Source organism: Manacus candei, unplaced genomic scaffold, assembly GCF_025592945.1.
Source record: "Manacus candei isolate 608988 ecotype Guabito, Panama unplaced genomic scaffold, ASM2559294v1 h1tg000023l, whole genome shotgun sequence".
Classification (NCBI taxonomy): Eukaryota; Metazoa; Chordata; class Aves; order Passeriformes; family Pipridae; genus Manacus; species Manacus candei.
In genome coordinates this window covers 1,711,559-1,735,375 of record NW_026138071.1, presented here as the reverse complement: position 1 = coordinate 1,735,375, position 23,817 = coordinate 1,711,559, and the positions used below count along the sequence as shown (strand labels likewise).

Sequence of the window (23,817 nt, the reverse complement as noted above, 5' to 3'; positions counted from 1 at the left end):
GCTGGGTTGTCAATAGCACATCAGTTTCCACTGTCTCTTGAGAACTCTGTAAAAAGGACTTTTTCCACTCTCAGTGGCCATCATGGTAGTTATCTGAAAGAATGAGTAAAGTCTGCTGTGTAAATGAATGCACAAAAATTGATTTTACAAGTGTATCTTATAACATAGATTGATTTGTAGCTTCAGAGCAAGCCCTTCTGAATGTAATACAACAGGCAGTCTTCACCCAGCCTAGCATGGCAGGAAGTATCTATCTGATAAGGGAACTATTTTAGGTAAATCATTGTGCCTATGAAGACCTGCTTTGTTTGTATATGGGTGGAACTCAAAAAAAAACCAAAAAAGGGTACCACTCATTTATTAGTCGTGGTCAGCCCTCATTGTCCAACCCAGGGAAAAAGGAGGCATCAGCTTTTTAATTGTGCAATTCTAAAGAAAACTGAAATACTCTTGTAGTATCATAGCAAAATAGACCCGTAGAAGGGACCACAGAGTGTTTCTGGGATGTAGCACTCAACCTTTCCTCCTAACAGATACACTTGAATCCAGTGTTTGTCCTTAAATAAAACATGGAGTGGGTGGACTCTGGCCAAATCTTGTAGGTCTCAAAGAATAGTTACATCACTTCTGCTTAGGAGATAGAAAGTGCGAATCCCGTGCTGAACTCTGCACTGCAAAAGGGCAGAAGCCAAGTTGCTAAGTTGTGGAAGAACTTGCTGGTTTGAAGTGCAGATTTTTCAGTGAGCTAAAAATCCAAAAGCTTTAAAAGATTCTCACAAAAAAATACCTCTAAAATGCTATGGCAATCAAAATATTTTGATAAAATTCAAAATTTCCCGCCCCATTTTTTTTTTAGTAGACTGATCAAAAAAAGAAACGAAAAAAAAAAAAAGACATTTCATCTGAAAAGGACTAAACAGAATATTTTGCTGCTATAAAAGCTTTTTTTCAGTTTTTAATTCAGTGGTAGTTCCATGAGAACCTGCACTCAGTGTCTCATCTTTTCTCCCTAGTTCCTTATTTTAATTACAGCACCTCTGTAAATGGATGTGCATTGCTCTCCAGCGCTGCCAGGAGCAGCGTATGAGAACCGACGAGTGCTTACTGCAAGAAATGTCACTACCACGTAGAAAAAGGGATTTTACCATCTTTGAAGAGGTTTTTTTTCCTGTCCTCATCTATGAGCCCAGTTGAGCCCTGAATCAAATGTGCTAGTCCCAGAGTGGTTATACCTGCTTGCATCAGCACGGAATTTGGCATGGTGTCTGCCTCTGGACATATATTGGATTTTACCAGGTGCTGCTGTCGACTGTCTAGACCGACATTAATCACCCTTTGCATGAGCCGAACATGTTTGCAGGCTTATTTATGCTATAAAAGTTCTTTCCCCTGTGGGTTTCTCTGCCTCCAACAACGCGTTTCAAGGAAATGTATGTATTTGCAATCTGGAGACTTTCCACTCTGGGGTGACCGTGTTTTACAGTGCTGACTGGAATTCCTGGAGCTGTTCACCATGCTCCATTCACTCCCTTGTTAAGTCACCGATGTCGAGAACTGATAAATTAGGATCCCGTGTCTAAGAGCCCCAAGCACTCATTGCCCAGATGAGAAAAGTATCCTTTTCCTTATGTGAAAATCTGGCGGTGTTGGCTGTAGACTAAACTTCATAGCGACTGCACGTGAAATGGACTTCATGGTCTCCTTGCTTGGACTATGAAAAAAAAGCTTAAAGTGCAGGCAAAAAGATATATTTATTTTTTGAATCTTATTAGTTTGGTTGTCCTAGGCACAACCATGTATATTTATTTCTCATCTGGAATCCAGTGGATTTGAATCTTCAAACTTACTTTTAATAGCCTCTGCTCATCCAAACCTTTTCAAGAATAGTGTGTTTATATTTCAGCACAACCCTAATATTTATTTTTTCCAGCAAATGTCAAGAATGTGTAATTTTCATTTGGTAAAGCATTTTTGTTTTGTTTCTGCTAAATCATCTCAAATACAAGACTTTAAATGCTCAAGAGAGAGTTGAATGCTACTTACTGTTCAAATATTTCTTTGTTGTAGTAACAAGTCTTTAAATGTAGCCCTGCTTCAACAAAAACAAAGCCCTGATTAATTTCATATTTATCTCAGCAGCTGTTTCAAGGAAGACCTGCCAGACAATGATCCAAATATAGGAGATGTGCAACAACAAAAGGGGAAGAGGGTAAATGGGTTTAGATGAAGGCATCATTTACCAGCGGAAACTTAACAGGAATGTGAAAAATTATAATATTCATCCTTCAGATTTGGCTTTAATAGCTGTGATTGTGCATTTTTGGACACAGCTGTGTCTTATATCTTTGCTATTTGAATGAAGACAGGAAGCTTCTCAAATAGTGTTTATTTGCTCAATTAAATAACAGAGCTCTGGATTCCAATTCTGGTCTGTAACTATGTCGATCAGGATTTTTACCTGGGTGGAAGAGAGCACAACACAAACCTGCTGAATTCCGATCTGCACCTCTTAAAATAACTCCCAGAAGCTCATGGGATCATGGTTACATGCAGGGAAAAGGTTTTCTTACACCTAGTTGGTGTCTGAGTTCTTCCTAGCTTATATCATTTTACAACAGAATTGCTTTGAGTTCAGAGTAATTTTTTTTAGAAGTAAAAATCGAATACCAAAATGAGTTACTTGCTTGAGAATAGCAGGAGGGCCCTTTCTGGCACCAGTTAGCTTCTGCCAAAGTATTTGGGTTTTTTCTGTCTTTTTGTTCCCTCCTGTTGACTTGGGGCCAGGGGCAGGGGTTGAATGCAGACATTGTGCAGCCCACACATCTGCATTCTTGTGCCATTTGCAGTCACACCGTGTGTCCCCTAAGAGCAGTGGCTGGAAACCAGAGACAGAAGGTTTGTCTCTGCCTGGACCTCACTGGCTCCAAGTCTTTTTACAACATGTCAGTGAAATTTCTCTAGATTGCTGCTTTATGTCCAGTTCCAGCCAGTGTGAAATGGGCTTTGGTTTCTTTCTTTCCTTCTCTTTTTAAATAAGAGAAGTGAGAATGAGTGATTCCTTTTCTGTGCTGAAAGAGAAAAAACAAAGTTAGATCACAGCAAGGAAGAAATGGAGGCTGGGTGTCTGTTTCTTCTCTAATTGCAAAAAAAGCATTGTGAAACCAAGTTAGGAAATGTAACAAGGAAAATTTAGGATGAAGACTGTCTACCTACAGTATTTTAAGTAGCTGAAGTTCTCTGGTGGGAATTGTTATTCCAGAGTAATGGTGCTCTCGAGATGTGCATCACTAAGTTCCTCCACTGGTTTCTGATGAGTGGGCACGTAAGGGAGGTGTGAGGATTAGGAGTCACAGGTGCCCCAGGATCTTTGGGAAGACAATCTGCCTCATCACAGCCAACAGCCACAGTCAGTGGGGGATGTGGGTGATAGCTCAGACTGACACTGTGACAGTGCAGGAACATATCAGTTAACTGGGATAATTAGCCACGTCGAGTTTGCTGAGAAGGATTAAATAGAGTAAGCTATTTTAATAAATAACTGTGATTCAGGAGTGCTTGACAAACGGGTCTACTAAAAAGGACTTTGCCTGGTCCTCTGCCTCCTGTACTGGAAAGTATATTACGAGTAGAGATGACTATTTCTACTGACAAGGTGATATTCAGGCTCATCATGGTGATGTAAAATCAAAGTACGAAACCCTATAAGTTAAGTTGATTATAAATCTCTTTGTGTAGTTTCATTTTCAAGCTGAGTAAATGAGCCACAGACAAAATGAATAAAAATTTGCAATTAATCAAAAATATTAACACATAAATTACAGAAGTGATCCTCAGTGCATTTTGATATGGAAACTAGGCAGTGGAATTAGTTTGGTCTCAGTATGAAATGAAGCCTTTGGGATAACTGTTTTTGCTCGGAGGCTTTCACATACCTGTTTTCAGATACCTCCTCTTCCTCTCCCTTTTCCACCCTCAGCTTGTGAATCATGTGGCTGACTATAGCCACATTTGTCAAAGGAATGGTGATCTCAAAAATAATTGGGTTCCTGTAGATTTTGTGCTTACAAATTGATGCTTGAAGAGCTACTTGTTATGCTGAGAGTGTCTCCTGACAAGGTTACACCGACCCACCTTAAAAGAGATCTTGCTCTCCCCGTTAACAAATCATATTTTGAATGAGATGCTAGCCATGTCAGATCTGTGCTTTTAATGGTCCAACAGGTGTGCTAAATGTGCTGCTTCATCATTAACTCATGACTGCAAAATGGGAATGGAGATATTATGTTATTTCAGCTAATCAAGTTCTAAAGCTTTGAAATGCCAGAAGCTTTGGCCAAACCATAAAGATGAAAAATACACATAATCAGTGATAGGTATTTGAAAGATTAATCAGAAAGCATGAAGTCCTCAAATTCATTTGGTACCCAGCAAACCAGTTCGTGCCAAAGAAAATACAATTTAGAATGTGCCTGAATTAAAGAGGAAATTTGAGAAAATAACCTTATGAAAGCACCCTAGAAAAAAAATAGAGGCATTTATTTGGACAAAATTATCACATCTGCTTCTGAGTTTCAATTTTATGCTTTTTTTTTTATTAAATTCAGATCACAAGTACTGTTTTCACAAATATTCTAGGGTGTTTTTATTGAACTTAGAAGCTGGTCTTTGTCTTTTCTTAAAAGCAGTGTAGCAACTGAATTGACGTATCAACTATCAAATATTTTGTGCTCACCGTTGCAAATCTAGTCCAGATGAGCACAGCCAAAAGTCTGATGGATTGTCCAAATACCTTGATCTGAGCGTTTTTTCCAGCTTCTGGTCAAATATCGATACCGGAAAAAATTAAGCACCACAATCAACATTAATTGCCATACTAAAGTGATTACTTGTGCGTAATAGATATGTCTTGATGGAGCATCTTGGGAGCCAGGAATAACGCATTTCTTGCTTGGACAATGTGGAGGAAGCTTGATTGCTACTGATGCTTTTCCCGGATCAATTGCTGAATTAGGAAGGGTTTCAATTGTTGCTTTTAAGCAATAAAGTTAATAAGCATGGCTACACTATTCAAAAGGAACCTCCGGTCATTTCCTTAATCCATGCTGAGGTAACTGAAGAAAAATGACTGACTGTCAAAGATGACTAATCTTCACAGGTTGCCTCACCAGAATTTATCAGTGCTTCGTTATGTCTATGTAAGGCCAGCTTTTTTGAGACCTGATCAGTAGCTGTGAATATTTGGATATTGCAGCTTAAATTTTGGTCTATTTTTAGTTTTGTTTTGTTTTTTGCTTTTTTTTTTTTTTTAATTAAACTGCCTTTGAGGTGTCCCCACATTTATGCAAATCTTTTGTACTTTCACATACGTGTTAAGTTTTGGTTTTGCAGATCATTATTACTCACTATTTTTAATTCCCTGGATTTGCATCTATGGTTTCCTGAAAAGTAAATTATTGGAATTCATTCCCGACAGCTGAAGACTGTAGTATGAGTATAGGCAGCTGGAGACCTCCACCAAGGCAGGCTCCTTAGACAAAAGCAGCGTAGCAGATGCCCTGAAGAGTTTACAGTCTAAATAATTTTCTTATCTCCCACTTCTTTCTCTGAGATATTAGTGCCTGATTAGTATCTGGCTACCTGTTTGTACAGTATAAGTGCTCTCTCCACAGTAAGCTTGGCAACTGAAAGCAGAAATAATGAGCAGACAGCTTTCTGTCTTGCAGCAGTTTAACCACTATTAAATAATAGCTTTTGACAAGCAGGTTTAAAAATCAGGTGCTAATTTTCTGCAGAGTCAGAAGAATGTGCAGTTATCACTGTGCTGGGGAGATTAAATTGTAGAGACAAGACTACAGACCCTTAGATACTGTTACAGCTCAGTACCATTCATCACATTAAAGAAAAAATTTGCAAGCAGAACTACTTCTGCAAGTACGTGAAAAATGCTCTTGAAACAGAGTTAGATTTTTTTCACAACAATAAATACCATCCATTTGTATGTTTCCTGCACTAGGATTAAAAGGGATACTCATCTTTGCACTTATTTCATACAGGAACTTACAGGCTTAGATGATGGATGAAGTAGAGAAATCCTCTTTGTAATTAGGAGCATCGTTTGGAGTTTTGTATTACTAGTGAAAGAGTTGTTAATGTTGATGTGTTTTGAACCAAAGAAATCTATGATTATTCTTCTTCCTTTCCTCATTCTCCATCCCTGTTTCCTATCAGTTTCATACTTTAAATGTTGTTGAAAATTTGGTCTATTACAAGGAGTGTGGATAGGGCTGGTAGTGAATAACTGTTTTTTCAAGGAAGCATCTCGATCCCTACCCTGGGCTGATGTCCCAGCCTGGTCCACAGCATCAATGGTTGTTCTCAACTGGGAATTGTTGCCTTTTCTTCTTCCACTGAAAACATACTGTGAAGTCTCCAAAACCCTGTCTGATCCCTCTACTGCTTCTCTGCACCTCCTGGGCCTGCAGAGCCTGTTATCTTTCCGTAAACAGACTCCAGCCCACAGTTACGTTTCTTAGTTCCCTACCTGGAATATCTGTCTCAGCGCAGACTGATCTTCTACTCGTGGTGGTAGGTAATCATGGGTATGGAGGTATCACACTGCCCATGCTCCAAAGCTGGGGACAGGGTTTTATTTTCGATCTGTTTGAATCTAAGGCTTTAGTTCAGGTTCATACACAGAAGATGTCAGTCCCTCAGGACATTCCTGTTCTGCTTACTGAAACAGGTTTTTATGTCGTTCATCAGTAAGCATTAATTCATTGGTTTAGGTCAGATTTGGTAAGTTCTCAGGATGGCAGCAGCCATGGGGAGTTGGAATGGAGCTCGTATTGGCTATGCCTTGCTGTAGTTGCACTGGGGTGGTGATGTGCTTATTTATTTATGCCAGAAAAGAGAGATTGCACTTACCTGTTACTTCTCTGCTGTTGGAGCTCTCCACATTCCTGTATGGCTCCTCGACATCTTTGTCAAGTGTTTGGAGAAAAAGAAATCCTTGAAAAAGTCAGGTCAGTATAACTGGGATCAGTGACTTGACAGGAGTTCCCAACGACTCTATAAAGCTTTGCAAGAAAAATAACACAAAACACAAAACGCCTTCTATTCATCCCTTTCTGATTTGATTCCTTGTCTCAGCTCTTGTTCCAAAAGCCAAGAGGCAGTAGCACCACCAACAAAGCTTCTTTTACAGCCTTTTTTGGCATTAGTTATGGAAGGATTAGATGTCTGACCTTTCAGCAGTAGGTAAAGGGAGAATAAAAAGGTCTGTATTCTTGACAGTGTTTGGAAGTGCCTGGTCTCCCTAGTTTTTCTTTGCACTGACTGTTGTATGCTGTGTGCTCTGGATATGCCAATAATGTTAAGGCAGAGGACCAAGCTTGTTGTCTTTGACTGTTACAGTCTGGCACTGTTGAGACTGTTCAAGCTAGTGAACTCTCTTAACATATATTAATCCAGTGTGCCTCCTATGAAGAGTATCTAAATCCTTGTTCCAGCCCAGAAACCTAGTTGTAAGCTTTAGAGAGTTGTTTTCAGTTAAATATATAGGAGATGGATCTTATTAGCAGAAAGAGTGTTTTAAGAAGTTAAAGAGGTAGAGTGAAGTGAAAATCATCCTGTCTTTGTGCACTGAGAGTATTTGTGTGGAAGCTAAACAGAGTCTTACAATTTCTGCATTATACCAGTATGTAATAATATCTGTCCTCGGCATATTTCAGATTCAGTCAGGTGATATCATTCAGTGATATCCAGTATCAGTTACTATTTTAAATTATCTTACATATGCCTCTATGTACACAATATTGATCCTATTTATGTTGATGTCCCATTTGCAGAAAAGTCAAAGGTTCTATATTCATGTATTAAAGAGGATTTCTTGTTCTGTACCTCACTGTTTGTTCATTATACAACATATGTTCATGTTCTGCCATCTTTCTTTCATTGTTTTTTTCTGTTTTCATCCTCCTTTCTCCTTTCCACACTTTCTTTCTTCCAACAGCTTCTCTTTCAGTGGAAAAGGCTGTGACCTCCATCCCACTTTAAAAAATAATAAAACTAGATCAATATAGACCATTCTGGCATCTTTAGTGCATCACGAATAAATTTTACTCCTTTACCATACCGATAATGTTACTGGGAATGGGGACATTCACATTTTGTGCAAGAGTTTGTGTCCTAAAGCAGACCCATAGCTCTCAAGACTTCAACACTATGAAAAGCAGATATATTAACTGGTCAGTCAGAGGAGTAGACACTTCCTAAATCTCATCAAATGTTGGATCTGCAGATGGAGGATGACACTTTTGAACCATACCTCTTTCCCTCAGGACAAATAATACTACATCCCTTAAAAAGCTATACTGAAATCTGCCCAGATTTGACTTGAATCAACATGTCCTTTTATTCTTTCTCCTCTTGAGGAAAAAGAGAAGTGTTTGCAAGCTCTGGTGTCGTTGGACCCCATGCATTGCAAGTGACCAGGCCAGATATCTGTCTTGAACTTCTGACAAGGGAGGAGCACAGGCTGGCAGAAAAGCCTGACTGCAGATTGAAAAAGATCCAACAGCATTTGGAAGATCAGTCAGGAGGGAAAAGGGCCCCAGTGATAACAGTGCACATGCTGAGTGACAAGGACCTTCCTGTCAGGGAATGATTGCCTGGCACTTTTCTGGAAGTGACACTTTTTTTTGAAAAGCTCTTAGAGGGACCTCTGAAAATGAAGGTACCCAACCTTAAAAGTGGCTAGTAATGTTAAGGCACAGGACCCTGCCTGTTGACTTTGGCTGTGGGTTGAATTCAATACATTGAAAGCAGAATCCACTCTAAGTACATATAAAGAGCTTCTATACAGGCATATATGATTCTGGTTTCAATTGTGTGGAAGTATATATGGTTTTAGTGAAAATTTGCATTAAATGTGTTTGGCAAACTATAATATGGACACTTGAATTTCATGTAAATTAGATTATAGTAAGATTAATACAACCTTTCTGAAAGCCTTCATGCTGTGCAATATTTTGTCTTTTATTTTAAAGTATAACATTCCTTGCTTTGCCGTGAAGCATGGAACACTAGCAACAAAAGTTAAGTCTCAGTGTGACTTCCCACAATATTAATTATAATGATATGCTTGTATTCCTACAGCGAAGATGTTTGTAAACGAGGATTCACTGTTATTATCGATATGAGGGGATCCAAATGGGATTTGATCAAGCCTCTCCTAAAAACCCTTCAAGAAGCCTTTCCTGCTGAGATTCATGTTGCCCTGATTATAAAACCTGATAATTTCTGGCAGAAGCAGAAAACAAACTTTGGCAGTTCCAAGTTCATCTTTGAGGTAAGAGCCACAAAGAAATGCATGGTAAAGTATTATCTGTGATGAGAACTTTTCTTCAGGTAAAAAATAATTCCTACACCCTGTGACTGAAAGCAAAAAGTACATCTGAGGACTGGGAGTGGGAGCAGGAGTGGGCTCATGCCCTGGCATCAGGTTGTCTTCTGAGTACACTGATGGAATGAGTTGCATATTTCATGTCAGAGGTTCACATAGTTCATTTTGCTGAGGGTTTTTTTGTGGAATTTATTTTTGGTGGTGTTGCATTAAGTCTTTCCTTTGTTTCTCATAGGAAAAACCCATCAGCAAATCAGTTAAAATGCTAAAGACAAAGTTCTTTAGAAGCAAGTGTGTGGGTTTGTTAGTTGCCTTCTATGCAGCTTCATGTAGTGACTTTTTTTGGGTAAAAGATATTTACTAAATTGGCACCTCTTTATATTGCCACCTCCTTCATTTAATTGAGCTTTACAATTCAGGGGTAACATTATCACGTGAATGATAAGGTACCTCAAGCAGTGCACTTTAGTTTTTTGTGAATTTCAGCTTCTTACATGAAGAGAAGCAAAGCTTAGATGCATGAAGTGCTCATACTTCAATCATGCCCAGCCATGACTTAGTCATGTGTTGTTTTTTCTAATTCACTGAAAAACAATTATATTTTTGGCTGTCTTACGAATCCATTAATTCCAGAGAGACACTCAGATTTTGCATCTCTGGAACTCAGTAGAAAATTTGGCTATAGCTCTTAATGTTTATTGCAATGGAAGACTGTATTTAAGTATATATTTAAGATTTGTTGACATCAGCGTGATATAAATATATCCTTATTTTGAACATTTCTTTGAAGCACTCTTGAATTGGTATGGGGAATTAGATTGGTGTTACACATCACACAATTTTACATTATTATCACAATTTAAGTATTTGTACACTTTCCCCACCTGTTTCACAAAACCCAGTCAACTTATAAATTTTGCTTTGATTAAATAAGTCTTTACATTCCTTGGCTACTTTTGAGGACTCTGCCATCAAAATAACTTGCACTTGCTATCCCATATGCTATCCCATGCTTCCCTCTGAAAGCAAGGCTGCCTCCATTCTGGGTTTGTTACCTCCAGAGATCCCTGACACTTACTGAAATCACTGCTCCTGGCAGAGGCAGCTGCCATCACAGTGCAATGGGATTGGCAATGCTGCCTGTGGGGAATGAGATGGATTGGGGCAGTGGGAAGGAGGAGGGAGATGTATGGACACAGAAGAACGTGGAGCAGGAGGGAGCCTGTGCAGAGACTAGAAATAGAATAGTTTTGCGGGATGGGGACTGTCTATTTAAAAAATATATGGGTGCTGAGGGGCAGTCCCATAGTAGCCCAAGAAAACACAGGGTATGCATGTATATCCAACGCTGAATTTCAATCCTCCAGTGCTTTAGTAAACAAAAACAATGTCTTCCTAGAGCTTCAAAACCTAGAAGTAGAGTAACAGAATTAAAATACATATTTTTAGAATATTTGTTTGTTTTTAAAATGAATTAATAGTTTCTGCAGGCTTTTTTCTGTGTGGAGTTGGTGTGATGATAATAAAGAGTAAACTGTGATCAAGCTATTCCTCATAGTTACAGATCTGACTCTGTATTGTGTTAAAAGCTCTGGACTTGTTTGCTGTACATGCTGGCACACATGAAGGGCATTTAAATTTTGTGTGTGTTGTTTGTGCCTTTGAGCCTTAGTCTGTCTGCTGGGCTGTTCACGTGGGTGTCTGTAATGGGTTACAAGATTTTGGACTGGAGGAGGAGCGTCACTGCTTTTGCTGTGTACTGGACCACCTGCAGATACTTGGAATCATAGAATGGTTTGAATCCTTCAATTCCACAGTGTAAACAAAGATTTCCTAAGCTGTGGTCCACCCTGCAATATATGCACCACAATCCAGGAACTTCTCTTTTAAAGGATTCTTGGGGCTGAGGCTGCTGCTGCTCATCAGTAAGCTCAGGCTCTTGGGCAGCTCGTGCTCTCATAAGAACTGAGTATCAAACAAGCTTCACAGTTCAATATGACCCACATTTATTTGATTTATGTGGGGCAGCTCACAGGTACCTTCTCTGCACTGAACTGTCATGGTGATTTCCCACAGCTCGGATCAAACATGAGGGCCTTGGCAGGAACACACTGCAGTGGAAGGCAATGTAAGTCTCTACTGAGTTGCCCCATCCACAAATTCAGCAATAACCAGTGTCAGTTTTAAGGCCAGATTTCTCTTTTGAGCTTAATGGAAGCATTATGTGTGTGCCAAGGGACTGTAGGACCCTTAGTGGAGGCTAAGGATTTGGATTTTGTGTGGTGAGACTTCAGCAGAGTGTTTATGTGTCACAGTCCAAAGTGAAGCAAACCCACAGATCTTCACACAAAGGAAAAGGTTTGGTTTATGTATGTGGACTCCAAAGCTGCCTGGCACTTTGAGGAATGGACCAGGCAGCTTAGTTATCAGTAATTCAGAGATGCCTTCAAGATTATTTTCTTTCTTCTGCTGAAAGAGTCTAAATAGTGGACAGCACTTTTTAAAGTGATTTCTAAAAGAAGGATGGTTACCACCTGCCTGCCTATTAAGATTGTTTTCATTAGAGTTTAAAAAACTCCTTAAAAACTCAAACCTGAAAAAAGGAAATTTCTACAGAATTTGTGAAATGAAAATCCTTTCTGCTATCTCATGTCAAATTTTGTCCATGATTAGACCAGTGCTTCCATTAGCTTGACAGGGGGATTCCCAAGTGTTAACCATGAGCAGAAGTGTTTTCCTGACAGGCAGTTAAACTGTTAAATTGAGTTATCTTCAAGGGGTCATTGTCCAGGTCAAGAGATTTAAAAATTTGAAAAACTTCTGAAGCTACATACTTCCCTTCCCACTGTTTGTTGGCTCTTCCCACTGTCTTCCCCTTTCCTCAAAGCAAGGAATAATGCAAGAAAGTTTTAAAATAATCTTTCTCCTGAGCATAAGTTCAGTACAATCCCAATTTTAATAAGTTCCAGAATGCCTGATATTTTTAGATAGATACAAATTGGAAGAAAAGGCTTATTATTAAATTTAAACCAGTGGTCAGCCTGTTCTTTTGGACATAATTCAGGAAAATGATCACGACTTCAGGTGTTTTTCTTTGTAGATGACTTTTATAGGATTGCTGTGACTACTGGGTTCCTCCACTTCTGAAGAGCACAAATCCTTACAGTCTTTAGAGGCCTGATCTTTAGGGGATAGATATGCAGTCACTGATGAATATCACAGGCCTTTAAGGACTGCCAATTTGAGTGTTAAAATGACAGCACTGAAAATCTCTAGTTACATATGAAACCCTAAGCTTGTATTTCAGAAAAAGAATAATTTGTCTAGAATAAATGGGAACAGCTATCGGTTGTTGCATCCTTAAACTGTAATCTGCTTTCCAGACACCCAGTGCTTTTCTCTATCACTCAGTTACTGAGTTTGAATGAATTAAAACCATCTCTCATTGACTGTGTGTGATTTGTGAGCAGTACTTTCTATGGGCAATAAATTCTAGTTGTTAATACTCCAATGACATTTCACTTTTACATTGATTTTGGCTTAATTACATTAGGAATTGTTAATATGGAAGAGATCTGCCCGTGGCTGAAGCCAACTGGAATAATCTGGAAGAAAAAACTCAACACGTTGTGTGTTTTGGCAGGTTGCAATACCTGCTTCAGTTCACATGCCTAAAATATTTGCTTCTGTATAGCCACTGGCTGGGGTGTAACACAAGTAGCAGAATCCCTGTAACACCATATACCTGTTCAGCGAACAACCATGTCCAGATATCAAAAAGCTGCAGGAAGATGTCTTCAGTGTCCAGCTGCGTTGATGTAATCTGTAGCAGAAGCATTCTCATTATTTGTTTTTTGATAGTCAGGCCAGCTGAAAAAGGTAGACATTATTCCAGTAGATATAATGTCTTTTAATAAATAAGTAAATCAATACCATTAATAGCAAAGTTTCCTATCCAGTTAATTCATCAAAATTAAACATAGTCCTCAATGTGTTTTACAATGTTCCTTCAATTATGTATTGATGGGGAAAATAATCACTTCATGCACCAGGCATCGCTTTATGGATTGCACTGTTGTTTCTGATTAGATGGTCACTGATTCAAATGCTGTCCTTTTCCCTTCCTTAGACGAGTATGGTGTCTGTTGAAGGCCTGGCAAAACTTGTGGATCCTTCTCAACTGACGGATGAGTTTGAAGGGTCCTTGGATTACAACCACGATGAATGGATAGAGTTGCGTGTCTCATTGGAAGAATTCTTCAACAGTGCTATCCATTTATTATCAAGGCTGGAGGATCTCCAGGAAATGTTGGCTAGGAAGGAGTTCCCAGTTGATGTTGAGGGCTCGAGAAGGCTGATTGATGAGCACACACAGCTGAAGAAAAAAGTGATTAAAGCTCCCGTGGAAGAACTGGATCGTGAGGGTCAGAGGTTATTACAGTGCATAAGATCCAGCGATGGTTTTTCTGGTAGGAACTGCATTCCTGGAAGTGCGGATTTTCAAAGTCTTGTGCCAAAGATCACCAGCCTTTTAGACAAGCTGCATTCCACCCGGCAACACTTACATCAGATGTGGCATGTCCGCAAGCTGAAACTGGACCAGTGCTTTCAACTCCGGCTTTTTGAGCAAGATGCTGAGAAGGTAGGGAACAATCTTTTCCTTTCATACTTTAAACAAGACACAATTGCAAGGACACTGTGACCATTTTTTCTATAAGTGGCAACATGAGGTGTTCATCCCAGGTGTAAATCTCATGTTGTCAGCAGATGTACTTTGTGTGACTCGTAAACCAGATTCATTGAGCTAATTGTTGGATATAGCAGACATAATGATATCCAAGAGTAGCTTGTCTCTGTGACTTTTGGTGAAAGTTAATCTGATTTTCTGTGTCACAATGAGTATATTTAGTAGACATTAGCACGAGAATTGGGCTTTTTTTCAAGTTTCTTTTGCAAGGCTTATGAATATATTTATCTACTTGTCACAGCACCTAAAGAAGAATGATTTTAGGGTTTGGTTCACTATGATTATTGTTTGCACTTCTTGGAGTCTATGGGAAATTTGCAGTTTAAATCCTCCTAACTGTTACCTCGAAGAACATTTTCAGTTTCCTGTTCCTAGGAAATCCCAACAAGATTTTAAATGGGTAAAATCTTTAGTAATGGCTTTGCACCAAGACCGTGGCCACTCAGTTCCCACAGAACAGATCTGAGTCTATGTTTAGGTTAAACATATGAACACTCCAAGAGAAAGTATTCTGAAGTAACAGCAACATGCAAAGCCCAGTGTGGCTGTTTTGCATTTTAAAGCACATAAGGATGGCTTTTGAATTCATACCTGACACTGAGTCAGTGCCCTGTTCCTGTTCACCAGCACAAGACCTTATTTGAGAAATATTTAACAATAAAGTATTCCATAGAGATTTCATCACACCTTCCTGTTTCTTGGATGTTTGCAATGTAGTGTGTCAGCCTGAATGGCATGTAGTGTGTCTTGAAATGCAATACAATATACAGAAGTATGTAGAGCAGCAGAAGTACAGGTAAGTAACAGGGACTTAGGAAGCTAAAGTTTCACAGGTGTACAGTACCACATCCTCATTTCCTGCCTCTTCAGAAGATACTAATTCAGGAACCTGTATTAGATAAGGAAGTCCCCTACAAGCAAAGCATAGCAACTTGTCATGTTTGTTGAAAAGGCTGGCTAAAAACCAGCCAGAGTTCTCAAACCAAGTCTCACAAACAGCAGCATGTACAAATTTCACTAATACACGGTAAAGTGTGCTCCTTACTACTCGAAGTTTTTGTCTGTTTGCCTCTGGAAGCACATGCAAGTACAGGTTTTGGGAATTTACTTTATAAAAATTGTGTTGTGCCAGAGTCTTGGCTTTCTTACTGCAGGAATGCTTGACACTTTCTTAGGTGGTTTTGTGAGAAGTCTTTCCTGCACATTTAAAATTCTAGGCCAGAGAGGTAGGGTACTCTCAGTGGAAGGTACTAAGCTCTCAGACCCATGTTTATCTAGTCTGTACATCCATCAAAAACACCAATCTGTGAATCTTCTCTTCTTAATGTATTATCCAGTTGTTTCACTAGTGTGTCTGCCTGGACAGACCCAGGGGGATCTCACTGAAGATGGTTTTTTTAATCAGCTACAAGTTAGTATTATTTTAAAACATCAGGGAAAAGCACATTGCTGAAACAAACATAATCTTCAGTAGTGCTGAGCAACACACATGACACTGTTTTTCAATGCATGTACTAAATATCTCTAAGACATGTTAAGACTGAAAAGGCTCCATCATTGTATAATCAATCCTCCTGTTGGGAAAACCTTCAATTCAGATGAACCCCTCCAAAATAAAAGTCACTGCAGCATCACTCAAGAATGTGTAAGGGCAGAATTTTAATTCCAAATGCTCCAGTTTCTTCTTCTCCCTTTTCCTTGTGTGTCAGGTGCTGTAAGGAGATCACTCAATTCTGTGCTTCCCAGCAGTGGTTGTATTTCAGTGGTCCAGTATGGATTTTCAGTTTCTTTGGGATTATTCAGATGACTGCTACTTAATAACATAATTTTTAAATTTATGATTGTGATTATTAGTAAATTATTAATATTTAGGAAGTTGTGATGAATAAAGTTATAAGCTGAAAGCCTCTCAGATCAAGTCAGTGTCTGAGAAGTTCTTGTTGCCAAGCACTGTTCTGTAGTGTTGAAGGAAGTCTCCAGTATGTTTCCCTTTTACCTCCTGAACAGGAATAAAAGGATGGTGTGATGTAAGTCTGGCAGTGTGACAGCTACAATCTTTGCACATGTTATTCTGAGGTTGTTAAGTGTAAGGTTTAGGCAAGTCAACAAAAAGGTGAAACCTTTGAGGTGAAGGATGAAGCAGTGAGAATGTGATTCCTGCCTTTGTAACACTGTCCATCTTGAGTGACTCCTGTTTGACAAAACTGGCATTCTGGTATTCTTGATGTCTCTTATTCATCTACCTCACATTAACTAAACACACAGTCTTGATTTGGCTTCTCTCTGCTTTGGCACTGCTTGCCTTTCCTTGACTGCTACATTTTCCTGAAGAATAAAAAATATTTTGTTGTTTTATACTTTCAAATCTGTCCTTTTAACTTCCCCAGTTGGAGAGTCCCTAAACTCTTCCAGGAAAGGTTGCAGACTCTTTAACTTCACGTTTCACACGCGTAGACTGATTTAAAATATTGATGTGCCTTTTCCATGTAGCTGCCTTTTGCAGGTCTCTTTGAAGTAGTCTGATCATCTCAGACTGGAAAGTACTTGTTTCATAAAATGTTCAGAGCTAAATCAAGTCTGAGCACTGTCTCCACTGTAGAAATAACCACCAGTGTGTCTGTGTGTTGAATTTTAGAGTTTCCAAGTACGTCCATTTGCTCAGTTGCACTTTACGCTCTACATGTAGGTGTGGTAGCAGAGCCAGGATAGTCTTCATCTCCCAGGGAGAGGTGCAGCTCTTTCCATCTAACCTGGATATGTCATTTAGTTCTAATCAAATGACAACTCTAATACCCTGTGAAAGCTCGAATTCCAACATAAAATTCCGAATATAAACAAGGTTTTAGATTGTTTTTTTTTTTTTTTAAATATCTCTGTATACTCATTGGGTGATATTTCAGGAAACCTGTTCTAATAAGGAGAAAACGAACAAGGACTTTCCATTTTCTTGACATCTGTGATTTCAAAAATTTCAGGTGTCCTCATTACCTGAAAAGTTCTCAAAACTGGGATAGAAAAAAAAAAAAGGGACACAAGAACTAAAAACACAGAGTATTTTAAGGTAGGTTAATTTTTGAACCCTTTCATATTAAAACACCCCAAATGTTCCAAGCAAATCAATTCAGTTTTTTTCCTCCTATAGATCCCCTCTATTGGAACATTTAGAAATGGCAGTCATTGCCTTGACACACAAATCATACAAACTACAGGTATTACAACTTAGAGAAGTCTGTAGAGTTGTGTGCTGAACAACTCCTATTATTGGCAAATAAGCGGAATGGGTGGCAGTCACAGCCTGGGTTTCTCCCACTCAGATCAGTGAATGAGAGCAAAGCTGTCTATGGAGAAACTTTGTCTCTAAGTCAGGCCTTTAGGATTTTATTTTCCTGTACTGGGGCCAAGGGAGGGGAGAAGTGGAGCTCTCACATAGGCAGAAGCAGTGCAGTGAGATTGAATCCCCAGATGGAGACTGGAAGCTCCTTGAAGCTCAAGTCAGCAGGCAGGTCAGCCACGTGGGGAGCTTTGGCAGAGGGGTGTGAGGAAGCTCACATGCTGTGCAGTGCTGACTGTAATGATCTGCTGATAAATAACACATTTCAGCTGCTGGCATAGCTCTGTTCAACAAATTTATTCCTCACCAACTAATATAGAAATACGTATGTACATACATATAATTTTGAAACTAGAACTGAGGCTTCAGTATGTTTTTACTGGGTAACAGGGAAAATATTTTTAGTCACCAGTAACTTAAAAAATGTAGCCCAGTCTAAACTGAATATTGTTTGAAACAAAAAAACCACGATCTGCGTAGATCCAACTATTAGAACTATCTGAGAAATGATAATTGGTTGGTTGAAATCTGGACAGGGAGGCTAATTCAGGCAAGAGTCCACATGTTTTGCACTTGAATAAATACCAAAAAAAGACAAAAATTATCCTTACACGCTGTACTTTCCAGCTTTTCTGGAAATCATTTGTAACTGGCACCCAATTTGACTTTTTGTAGGAATTTCCACATCATTCTGGGTTGATTCCATATCAATTTTACTACCCTGGCATGTATGTGAATGAAAAACAGCTATCATGATGTAATCAGCAATGTCCACATTAAGTATAAACAGTATAGTCACCAGCTGGACTGAACTGAGAGTCTCCACTGTAAACTTGTCACAGCAGAGCAAAGAGGAGGCTGCTCTAATACCACTGGGGTCAGCCCCAACAGGAGGCAGAGGGGGCTTTGCACGTTCTCTCTGTCCTCACCTCCCCTTCTGCTTCCTGACTTCCCATCCACTACACAAAGGCTGACTCCAAAAGATGGCAATGGTAGTTAGAAAATGCCACAAGTGAATTTCACTGGAAGTTTGCGGTGGGAGAAACATTTTATTTGGATCAGGCCAGCTTTGTAGAAAGTCTAGTGGCAAACCACAGGCCACATCTAGTCTTCAAGGAGCAGTGAAGCATCAGGCTTGCAGTCAAAACCAACTGCCTCATGCACACCAAAGCTTCCCTTTGAAAAAACACAGCTCTGCCTGTGATTTTCCCTGTGGAGCAGGCTCTGGGAAGCTGTGCTGGCTGCTGGGGGCTGCCGTGGTGCTGCTGCTCTGCAGGTGGCTGCAGTGAGAGGGAGTGGGAAGCAAAAACGGCTTGCAGCTCATACCCCACAGCAGCTGTTGCTCCCATTTCCCAGGTGATGTGACCAGCTGGAATGGCAGCGAGCACAACAGTGATTGGAGTGTGAGTGATTGGGCAGTGAACACAAGAGTGACTGGAGATTAACAATGCAAAGTTCATAGATAGAAGACAAGTTTGGAGGGGGCTATAAGCAAAATGATTGAGGGGGAAATAGGGTGCAGTAACAGTTGCATCAATTCTCCTGCATCCTGCTCCCTTTGCAAGTGTGGGCAGTGAGACCGTGGCACTGAACAGCACACACTGTGTCCCTCCTTTCTCACACCTGCTTCAGGCCTCTTCCTCAGTCAGATTTCCTTAAATAAGGGAACTGATATGTTATTTTACTGGATAAGTGCTATTAAACTTGGCCCCAATGTAGTGAAATAAATAATTTGGCATTGGTTTCCCAAGGAGGAAAATCACAGATATGTCATCTATACTAGATTCCTGTCCAGTATCCTATTCCAATCCCCCATGAAAGTATTGGGAAGACTTCTACTGATTTTCAGCAGAAGCACAAGATAGCCATTAACTAACAATATACCCACCCTGAAGTGCTAGAGAAAATTTAGGAGTTCCTTGTTTAGAATGTCACTTAAGACCAGACAGATTTAGTCTAGAAAAATACAGATAAGCTCTAGCTCCACAGCAAATACAGTGGAGGGAGAAGAGTATCTGAGAAGTATATAATCTGAGTGTTTGAACCATGCTCATGTTGTTATTGAAGTATTACATCTGCCAAAGGTTCGTGTTCCTCAGAAGGAAGGAATGCTCTGCAAGCTACTCTTCGTGTAAAAAGATGCAAGATGGCTTTGATGGATAGTAGAACGTAAAATGTGGAAATTTATGGTGTGGTTTAGGTGAGAAAAGATGGCTTTAAGAAAGAACCACTGATATCTTGATGTTTGAGAGAAGGAAAACTATCAGTATATTTGTGTCTGTATGATACTCACTTTAACTGTTTCATACATTTCTTCCCCTCTACTGCACTTAAAAATTCTGGTGCTGTATGTTCTGTAATAAAATGCATTACAAATCTGATTGTGTGATCCTTCTTGCTAATAGAAGGCAGTTTATTTTACTACAGTCCATTAAGTAGAGCAATTGTAACTGCTCCTTTAGTCAAGTGATGTGTGGGGAAACATTTCATAGAAATGGGTCTTAGTTGACTTTCTGGAAAAGCAGCACAAGAAAGACTAAAAAGATTATCTTTTTAGCAACATCTTCACTTTCTTCTACATTTCCCATCACCTCATTTTTTTTTTCCTTTAGGAGTATCAAGAGACCCTCGAAGTGATACATAAGCAAACAATAGAGTTTTTCTGTTTGCAATGTCCTATTAACCCTTAAGGATCCAGATAATGTCAAAAGGCACAGCACCTGGGACAGACTCCTCTAAGATAAAATCCACTCAGTGAAGGACCATTTCTCCTCTCTTATTTCACTGCAGGAAGGGCTCGGTTTCTTTGATCTGTGCTATGCGCCAGATATACAATTGCCTCCAAGATTTCATGTGAATTATTGGCTTAGAAATTACTGTAAGAGGGATGTGTCCCAGGGAAGGAGAGTGGGAAGCCAACAAGGGGAGTACTAAGAAGCTGACAGAGGGAGCTGTCATATGTGAAATGAATACAAAATGAATGAGTTCTGGGGAGGTGGTTAATTAGGACTGGGGAGGAGGCAGGAAGCATATTAAGAGGGGACAGAACCAGAATCAAGATTGAGAGCACATCCTTAGTGCCTTGTGTCAAGGAGAAGTACATTTGCCCTGGGTGCTGTTTCACTGTGAAAGGATTTGTTACTGAATGAATGGTATTTAACAGTTAACAGTAATAATCATACAGGCATAATAATCATGGATTAGGCATGGATTTTTGTATAGGATTTAGATTTCATTTAAGTTATGTGAATACCACATTGGTGTGCAGAACTCAGCATGCCCTGGATTTTCCATGTAAGTACTTACACCATGGATATCACAACAGCACAGTAAGTGAGCGTCACAGTAAGGAGCTTTCCTGGAGATTTTGAGCACGGGGGGTGTTGTTAGACCTGGGGTAAGCTCTGTAAGACTTCTGCAATAAAAGGAGTCAATGAGCTTAGTGTCTTCTGCACAGACATTTGACTGAGGGTCCAAGTGAGGCTCATTTAAGCATGTTTCTTTTATCCTTAGCCCATTCCAAATGTCTGTGCAGAGAAAGGACAGGGCCTTGGGGTATAGATACTGTCTGGGAAAGGCACTGAACTGGCAGTCTGTGTTTGTGAACAGGCGTGTTTGCTGAGGGCTTTATGAGAAGAGTGACCAAGAATTTACCATTGAGCATAAATTAAACCTCTTACCCATGGTCTCAGAAAAGGCATTCTGAGAGGACCAATTTGTTGTTGGTACCTACCCCTCTCAGACCAAAGTATCTGCTTCACTCTTCATTGGGTGAAAACACTGAGTTTTAGGCCAGTTTTAGCTGTATCCCTGATCTGATTGCATTTTGTTGCTTGAGGTCTCCCTGAGTTGTCTGCTAAGAAGACAGAGACCTGGTCCTGTACAACAGAGAGAGTCTCAGCTTCTACTGAAATCAGTGAAGGACTCACGGTGTCTGTAAGAGCTCCCCCTGACAGGCACTGCCTGAGCCAGAAAGTGTATCATGTCTGGTAAAAGTTTCTGACTGTGGCTCCAGCCCTGATGGTGGCAGGATTAGCCAGTGCCACCTGCTTATGGTAGTAAGACCATATTTTTGTCTGTCCATGTTGGTGCCTCCCCCTCCAGTATTCCAGTTGTGTTGGTACACATTTGCAACATCATGGGCAGCCTGATTTTCCAGCGCTTGAAATACTCCTAATATAAGAACAACAAGCTTTGAAAGTGTTCTTGACAAAATTGGTTCTCATTTTTATCATAGAGAAGGAACATACAGATCTCTACATTTGTGGATTTGGAGTAGATGTTGCTCAAGAGGAACATTTAGTCTAAGTATTTTAAATTGCCTTTTTGCATCTTTGTCTCTTCTCATGCTATGGACTCTTGAACAGAGCACATAGTGTCTGTTCTCTCTGGAAACCTTGTTTCCAAATCTGGCGTCTTCTCCCTCATATTGCCAGTGAAAAATGCTTTCTTTTATAATCTGAAGTTTCCCTTAACATATGGTACCTTTTTTTTTGCTATAGAGATTCTCACTAGACAACTGTTCATAAAATCAGACTTGGGATGCCAATATTGTGAAGGAAAGTCAGCTAGCAGCTTAAATAAGCGGCCATGTGAATAGAAGATCATCTTGTCCCATCCTTTGTACTTAAGCCCACTCTAAAACTAGAGCAGAGGAGAGGATAGGCCTCGTGTTCAACATGAAGTGTCCCTGACACAGAATTTCCAATACCAGGCAGACCACAGAAAATAGGTGCAGATAGGTTCCCAAATTGTTGAATTGGCAGACACTGTCTTACAATATCAGATCTTAAAATGTTAGAAAAATTATTATATAGGTGATATGGAAAGGAGGCTTAAATTGAGACTGAGCTGGGTGTATAAGCAATAGTTAAATGCTTGTTTATATGGCATGTAGCATAATAAGGCCCTGAATTTGACTGTGGTATTGGTTGTTTCAAGCAAAGAAGTGCATATTTTCAGTTGTAGAATGCCCTTGGAGATGTAAGGGTATGGAAACATTCCTACTGAATACAGATATATATGCACACATGGTTTGGGTTGCTTTAATACGATACTGCAAATATTTGGCTTCACTTCAGCTGTTTTGAGCAGGACTTTTCTGATAGCACCAATCAAGCACAAAGGACCAACACGGGAAGTACATATCAAAGAGGGAAACTGTATATTCATTTCTAAAAATCTGTTTATTTCCTCAAATGAATGTATGCCAGCTCTAATCACTTTTACTTAATTACTTCACACATCTTAGAACAAAGAAGGTTCTAAAAAACAGGTGAGAATTGAAAGCATGTAGCAATAACTCTATTGTAGCAGGTTTTCATTAATTTTCAGTGTTTATTCAAATGTGTTCTTTGTTGTGTTTCTTTTTCTTTTTCCTTCCTGCATTTTAAAATAATTGAATTCTTGCTACTGAGTGCTGCTCCTGCTTTGTCTTGAAGCACATTGGTGCTCTCTGTCATGGGTAAGCACCTATGAGGTGTTCAGTGCAGCTGAATAGACAGTATGATGCTATGAATACATCTTTACTGATTATTTATATGAAGCTCTGTGGTAGCGTAACAGGGCTTTGGCTCATGGATTTCCCAAATTACTGGGTTTACTGGCTCTCAGAATTTAATTTTTGTTTTAATAAAACAAATAAAAGAACAAAGTTGGCCTAGAAGCAGAAAAAATGTTATAACCAGGGTGGTTGTGCACAGAGTGTGTGTTGGCAGTTCCTTTTGATGCTATGAGCATACATGTCATGTGCTAAAGAGATTTCATAGTGGGATCAGCACCTTCATTTTGGAAGGCTCTCAGAGTGGCAGCTAAACTGTGTCAAATCTGCAATTTCTCTCACCTAGTCATGTACACAAAAGAATCATTGGGGAACTGTGGAGGTAAATCCTCTCCAGCATCTACAAGGATAAATTATTTGAAAAATCCTTCGCCTTTAAGAGGAAGATGAATCCTGCATAGCCCATATCTCTCAGTTCAGGAACCTGCATGTCGGGACTTGCAGTCTTTGCAGGCTGTAGCTCTGAATTAAAGATGCAGTGAGCTGACATCTGCTCTGTTTAATATGAACTCAGCTTCTGACAGGTTGTTAATGCCATCCACAATTTGTTGTCCCCAATCTAGAGTGAAGAGTTGCTGGAGCGGGAAGTAATCATGGTGGGCTCTGTGGGAAGTGTTCATTATTTTGACCACTGCTAGTCACACTTAATAAGATCCTGTTCTTGGTACCTGTAGGAAAAAAAAACACACAGATTTTTGCAAGATCAGGAGATAATTATAGAAGTTTTCAACTTTCCTTAAAGCACAAACAGAGCTCAGTTCTGCTAATTGGACTGT

At 39.6% G+C, this 23,817-nt stretch overlaps 1 protein-coding gene across 16 annotated transcripts in view; it reads left to right on the top strand.

Annotated features, from left to right (window-relative positions):
- The window catches only part of KALRN (kalirin RhoGEF kinase), a 505,663-nt gene that overhangs the window by 191,950 nt on the left and 289,896 nt on the right, over positions 1–23,817 (top strand). For all 16 annotated transcript variants that reach the window (XR_007904562.1, XR_007904561.1, XR_007904560.1 and 13 more), the window contains 2 exons: positions 9,157–9,349; positions 13,533–14,045. Coding sequence is in view for 13 of the 16 variants with exons in the window: in XM_051787529.1 (XP_051643489.1) it covers positions 9,157–9,349; positions 13,533–14,045 (706 nt within the window). In the remaining 3 variants the exon portion in view is untranslated. The remainder of the gene's footprint in view (positions 1–9,156; positions 9,350–13,532; positions 14,046–23,817) is intronic.